General features: G+C 46.7%; 1 protein-coding gene across 1 annotated transcript; it reads right to left on the bottom strand.

Annotated features, from left to right (window-relative positions):
* Positions 1 to 672: 672 nt before the first annotated feature.
* Positions 673 to 4,949, bottom strand: LOC117748706 (cytochrome P450 26A1). The gene is made up of 7 exons (XM_034558717.1): positions 4,520 to 4,949; positions 3,938 to 4,162; positions 3,165 to 3,446; positions 2,618 to 2,767; positions 2,363 to 2,497; positions 1,639 to 1,779; positions 673 to 1,540 (listed from the first exon to the last, which is right to left on the bottom strand). The coding sequence occupies exons 1-7, from the start codon at positions 4,706 to 4,708 to the stop codon at positions 1,208 to 1,210; spliced, it is 1,455 nt and encodes a 484-aa protein (XP_034414608.1). The 5' UTR covers positions 4,709 to 4,949; the 3' UTR covers positions 673 to 1,207.
* Positions 4,950 to 6,000: the final 1,051 nt, after the last annotated feature.

Raw genomic sequence — 6,000 nt, 5'->3', positions numbered from 1 at the left:
AAACTGGAAGGTTTAAACCTCTCGACTCACTCTGTCCAAAGTGAAAAAATACTAAATATACCCCACCAACACCTGTAATAATCAATAATCAGCATGTTGCACGTTGTTTGTTTTTCATCTGTGCAGAAGAAGAAATATAGGTAACAGAAAGTGTGGGTTCACAAGGGTTACCGGCTGCAGATGTAAATCCGTAAATGTCCCCGCTGCGGGACTAATAAAGGATTATCTTATCTTATCTGGAACAGAAGTGCTGGCTGAGAGGATAGACGTTTGAGAAGAACTAGTTCCAGCATGTCATGTTGACATTTTATAAAAAGGACACCTGTTAGCATTGCACCTCCATGACTCGGGATCACAATGTACCGTCTAGGAAAGAACATTGATGCAAATGGGTGATCTTTTTTTTAATTCCATGCGGTATCTTACGCCATTAGCAGCTAATGGAACCGTAAGAGACGTTTGTAAGCACTCTGCTTTCTAACTGTGTTCATCAGTGAGCTTTCCAGGTGGACGGTTAGGCTGGCTCTCTCCCACTGCTTCCAGTCTTTATGCTAAGCTAGGCTAACTGTACTCCAGCTCTTTACCTGATACAATAGATTCATCTCCATCTTTTCTGCTCAGACTCACTTAATCATTAGTTTATTTGAAATTAAATAACAAAAACACAAGATTCTCCACATAACAGTTTTATTAAATAAAAAGCCCATACAATATAACATAAGTCACTTAAATAAGTTGGGGTAAGATACAAAAGTTATATAAACAGACTCTACATTACATATGTACATAATCCTATAGATACACCTTTGAGCTGATTAAAGTGTTCCATGTCTGTGTATAGTGCCTCTCATTTAGTTTGTTCAAACAAACATTCATATATGTATCAATTTATACAAAACCATTGTATTAACATCATAATATAAACTGTAAAATACGTTCTTAGGTCATCTACAATATGTACAAGTCGAAAAATCCACATTGACCAAGTCCAGAACATCTGAATTATGAACATACTTTCTGTACTTGTGTAAATGCAGCCTTGGAGCGGTTTTACATTTCCCAAAACTTCCCATTGACTTTACTTGACTGTGGATCCCCCGTGGATTTGGAGGCAAAACACAGATGATTTGAGACTTTTGGGAAACCTCACAATTTGACTCTAGACAGCTTTTAGGAAACACGGCCCCTCGTCAGCTCCGTTTCATTTCTATACATAGCTGGTAAACTTGGTTGGCAGATTGTCCACAGGATAGACAGTAGGTCCTGTTTTCATGGTGGGGGGCCCGTTTAAAAGAGTCCAGTGACACTTTGTGACCACCTCCACCAGGAAGATCTTCAGCAGGACCTTTGCAAACTCTTTCCCAACACACATCCTGGAGCCCCCTCCGAACGGGATGTATTGGAACCTGGAGGAGTCGGCCAAGGGTTTGGTCATGAAGCGCTCCGGCTGGAAGTCTTCCTTGTTGGGGAAGATGTCTGCCACATCATGGGTGTCACAGATGCTGTAGATGACGTTCCAGCCTTTGGGAATTTGGTAACCCTGAATTGGTGAGAGGAAATGATGAGTAAGCAGGTACAGCTTTTCAATTGTGTCTCAATCTGCCCACAGTCGCTTCACAGAGATCTTTGGTGACTTACATTGAGTTCAAAGGTTTTGAGGGCCACTCTGAAGCCTCCAGGAACAGGAGGGTTGATCCTCAGAGTCTCCTTAATGACACAACCCGTGTATTTCAACTGCTCCAAGGCCTCAATGTTCAGATTGTGGAGTTCCATCCCCTGCTAAAGACAGACATGTTGCATGTGAGGAGAAGCTGATGACCAGTTCTACAGTAACTCATCAGACCTGGCTCCTGATCAAGGTTTAACATGCCTTGCACTAATGAATGAGAAAGCTTCACTGTGGATTACCATCTCTTGGCAAGCATAGGGTATCCTCACCCTACTGTTTCATTCTAATAAAGGAATTGCATTACAGTAGGGTTGTATGGGCAGGTTCCTTTCCACTAAAGCACGATCATAATCCTCTCACTAGCTTTCTCCCCAGGAGGTTTACACAGCGTCTCATGGTCTTCACCAGCAGCTAGAGTTTGTTCAGTTTGACAACAGAGCAAACTTCATTTGCTGAAAGACCATGAGGTGGGATTGAAAGTTCATGAAAACTTTTACCTTTTTTAGTCAATTACTGTTTGCAAGGTCAAGAATGCCGTGCGGAGCAGTGGATATACTCTGAATTTCACGTTAGGCACCTTTATTCAATGATGCTTTCCATGATGTATTATTGCACCAGATTGTCTGTTACGTTGACTATTTATGGCAGCAGCCACTATTAAAATGGTATTGGAATAATTAGCAGTGTAATTACCTTGTCCATCAGTTCCTGCCTCAGTCTAGCCACAACTTCAGGGTTCAGGCCCAGGAACATGATCAGAGAGGTGGCTGTGCTGGCTGTGGTCTCATGCCCCCCAAACAACAGCTCTGTAGCGGACTCCTTAATGGCCTGGAACCAGACATTTAGAGACATAGAATTAGTTCAGGCCCCAAGTAAAACAATGGCTTACAAAAAGGGTGGAGGATGCTTTTTAAAGTTTTTTTTCCAGGTAAATGCTCGCATCACTACCTGCATGCTGAACGGTTCCCCGTTCTTCCTGCTGCTGTCTATGAGCTGCTGCAGAGCGTCTCTGTGTTTGGACTCCTGGTCCGACTCCTGCACCTTCTTCTTGATGTTCTCCTCTATCTTGGAGTGGATGAAGTTCCTCGCTTTCAGACCCTGGAGGAAGGGAAGGCAGGAGGAGCCAGGGGATTGACGGAGGAGAGGTGGAAATAAGGGAAGGAAGGATGAATGGATGGCACAGGAGAAACACAACGTAAGAGGATGAATTAGTCCGCTGCTTGAATTCCCTCGATACTGATTTACTTGCTCTAATTAATTCTGCACAGTGAATATCACGTTTGCTAATGTCAGCATGCCAATAAAAATGGTTGGCTAGGATGTGATATCCAAAATTCCTAGTGTGGTCCTTTAACTTTTCATTAATTACTACAATAAACTACCCATAACCATATCTAATAGTCATGTATCTACTCCTCATGGTTAATTCTGAAATTTGATCCACAACTTTAAAAACAAAAAAAGAGGCTATGTGTATTGTGCGTTGGCCTCTTACCCTGTACAGTCCACTGAAGGGCACGTCGATGGGCAGAGAGAACAGATTCTTGATCATTTCCTCGAACGCCTCCACCAGCTGCTGCTCGTCGGTCTTGATCTGCTCCGGCTCGAAGCCCAGCAGGATCCTCATGGAGATGCGGAACATCAGCCTCTTCATCTCTGGGTAGACCAGAACGCAGGAGTCCTTGGCAAGCCACTCCTTCACCGCGGCCCGCACCTCCTCCTGGATGACGGGGATGTAGAGCTCCAGAGCCTCGGTGGAGAAAGCTCGCATGATGGCCTGGAGACGGGCAGGAGCGTTAGTCAAATAATAGGATGGGCTTCTGCTTCCACAAATCGGACTGACATGGCGACAATAGAACTTATTATGTTGTACTGATAAAATCCCTGAAAGGGAAAAGTTCAAACCATTTCCAGTGCAAATGTACTTATTTAAAGTTTTTCTTACTTCAGTGCAATTTCTTCTTCATATAATTATTATATAGTTAATTACTTTATAGAAAATCCTTTGAGAAAACTGTTCCCTTATTTTGTTTCACTTTATTTCATTAATCATCAGACACAGTATTGATCAGCCTATTAAAACATGTTAGTTGCTGTGCTCACCGAAATAAATTAAACAAGGTCAAGCAACAGGACGATCATTCAGTAGATGTGCTCCTCAATATACTGATGAATATGCCATCAAACATAAATGAACATTAAAGTAGAAAACAGAAAACAAAGGAGCCAATAATAACGCCGAGGGGCTCCGATGAAACCCGAACTCACCTTCTTCTTGGTCTTGTGTTGGGCTCCGTGCACGTTGGACAGCGTGTCCGAGCCCAAGATGGTGCGCACGGACGCGGGCCACTGCACGGACACGAGCCGGTGCTCCCCGAGCAGAATCTGCCGGACGTTATCCGCTCCGGTGACGCGCACCGTGGGGTTGCCGAAGAGGTGCGTGCGGTAGATGTAACCGTACTTCTGCCGCTTCATGCGCAGGAACTTCCTCCTCTGCAGAGGTGGAGCAACACGATGAGCAAACAGAACACTGACCCACATGACATCAGTTATATATATATATATATTTTGTGATATCAATGTTTAAAAATTCAACCAAAATAAAATAGTAACAATCAAACAAATAAATCAGAACATATGGTGCTTGTAAATAGCACATTGTAATACTCAATTTCAATACTACATTTAACGCTGTTGGTGCCATACATGCTGTTTGTTTACCAACATTAACACAGATATACATTATTATTATGTTTTAAGTTAAACACAAGTTGGTCACATTTCCTCAAAGTGTCCCGGAGCATCCTCACCCACGTGGGGGAGCGACAGGCACCGTGTCCCCGCGTTTACCTGGAGGATGAGCTGCAGCGTCTCTCCAATGAAGGGTAAGCCCATGGAGCCGGGGGGCAGCGGCTTGGGGCAGCTCGGGTCTCTGCCTCGGACCATGTACACCTCCCACAGCTTCAGCGCCACCAGGAACAGCAGCACGGGCAGCACGATGGTGCACAGGAAGGTGGCCAGCAGCGTGTTCAGGGCCATGTTGCAGCTCGGCTGTTTGTTGTTTGGGTTGTTGTTGTTGTTTTGAGGACAGGAGAGTTCGCGGTGCGGTTCGGCTGAAAGGCTTCCGTCGGCCACGGTGACTCCCGGGCTGCTCGCCCGGCGCTTTTATAGGCTGCCGTTACCTTCTCCTCCCTCAGATAAATTAGTTCACTCAAAGTTCATCTTTAATTGTGGGCTTGTCGCTCGGCCCCGCCTCCGGCCCGCCACTGGCTCGGCTCGCCCTCGCCATTTGTTCCACGGGGGCCGCGTCCTTAATCCCTACCTCCTGTTGCACGCGGACAATCCGCGGCGGATTTCAACTGAGGGAGGAAAAAAAGAAAAAAGGTGACGATTCCCTTCCGAGACAATGGGAGCGCGTCCCGAGACGCCTTTGTTGGCAGCGCGGCGGCTAGTTTGCACACTCATTACCGGGGCTTAAGCCCCGCTTGTGGGGTCAGTAATGATGCCTGCAGGGCGGCTGAGCGGCTCTTGAAGCAGCACTTCTTCTTTTTTTGTGTTCGGGGAAAGAAGAATGTCTTAATCCTTCTCCCCGTGGGTCTCACTGCCGCCATTCAACTGCAACTTTGTTTTATTTAGTTTAGTTCACTTCGCGCGCACAGCCGCACACACACAGGCGCGCGCACAGCCGCACACACACAGGCGCGCGCACAGCCGCACACACACAGGCGCGCGCACAGCCGCACACACACAGGCGCGCGCACACACTTTCACTTTGAATTACTTGATGAGGGTGCGCGTGGCGGTCATTATTCATGCCGCCCGGTTGCCTTCACGGCGCATCTCTAGACGGGAGGGCACCTGACTGCGGGATGACGTCACTGTCAGTCCCGAATCTACAGAAGACTTTGACCGGCTCGCTCTCCTCCCGCGTGCCTGTGTTGTTATCAAAATGATATCTCAGCGGGTTCAAATTTGGGTCAGCAGAGACGGGCGGCGGCACGCAAGTGCGGACGCACGCACGCGCAGGCAAGGTTATCCCCGGGCTACAGAGAGAGAGAGAGAGAGAGAGAGAGAGAGAGAGAGAGAGAGAGAGAGAGAGAGAGAGAGAGAGAGAGAGAGAGAGAGAGAGAGAGAGAGAGAGAGAAGCCACCACATCCTCACTCTGCATTTGGTCTCTTGTTTGTTTGTTTTACGACCTGCCATAAGGACAGGATGTGTGTGTGTGTCTGTGTGTGTGTGTGTGTGTGTGTGTGTGTGCGTCTGTGTGTGTACGTGTGTCTTTGTGTGTGTGCGTGTGTGTGTGTGCGTGTGTCTGTGTGTGTGTGTGTGCG

This window comes from Cyclopterus lumpus, chromosome 19 (assembly GCF_009769545.1).
Source record: "Cyclopterus lumpus isolate fCycLum1 chromosome 19, fCycLum1.pri, whole genome shotgun sequence".
NCBI classification, from domain to species: Eukaryota; Metazoa; Chordata; class Actinopteri; order Perciformes; family Cyclopteridae; genus Cyclopterus; species Cyclopterus lumpus.
The sequence above is the reverse complement of the archived record's forward strand: the minus strand, read 5'-3'. Positions and strand labels throughout refer to the sequence as shown.

Excerpts from the sequence above, each read along its gene's own strand:
- LOC117748706 (XM_034558717.1), bottom strand. The coding sequence starts at position 4,708 with ATGGCCCTGAACACGCTGCTGGCCACCTTCCTGTGCACCATCGTGCTG. Across the intron at positions 4,163-4,519 it reads CGCTGCAGCTCATCCTCCAG|AGGAGGAAGTTCCTGCGCAT; the intron begins GTAAACGCGGGG and ends CCACCTCTGCAG. Across the intron at positions 2,768-3,164 it reads CCTTCAGTGGACTGTACAGG|GGTCTGAAAGCGAGGAACTT; the intron begins GTAAGAGGCCAA and ends CCCTTCCTCCAG.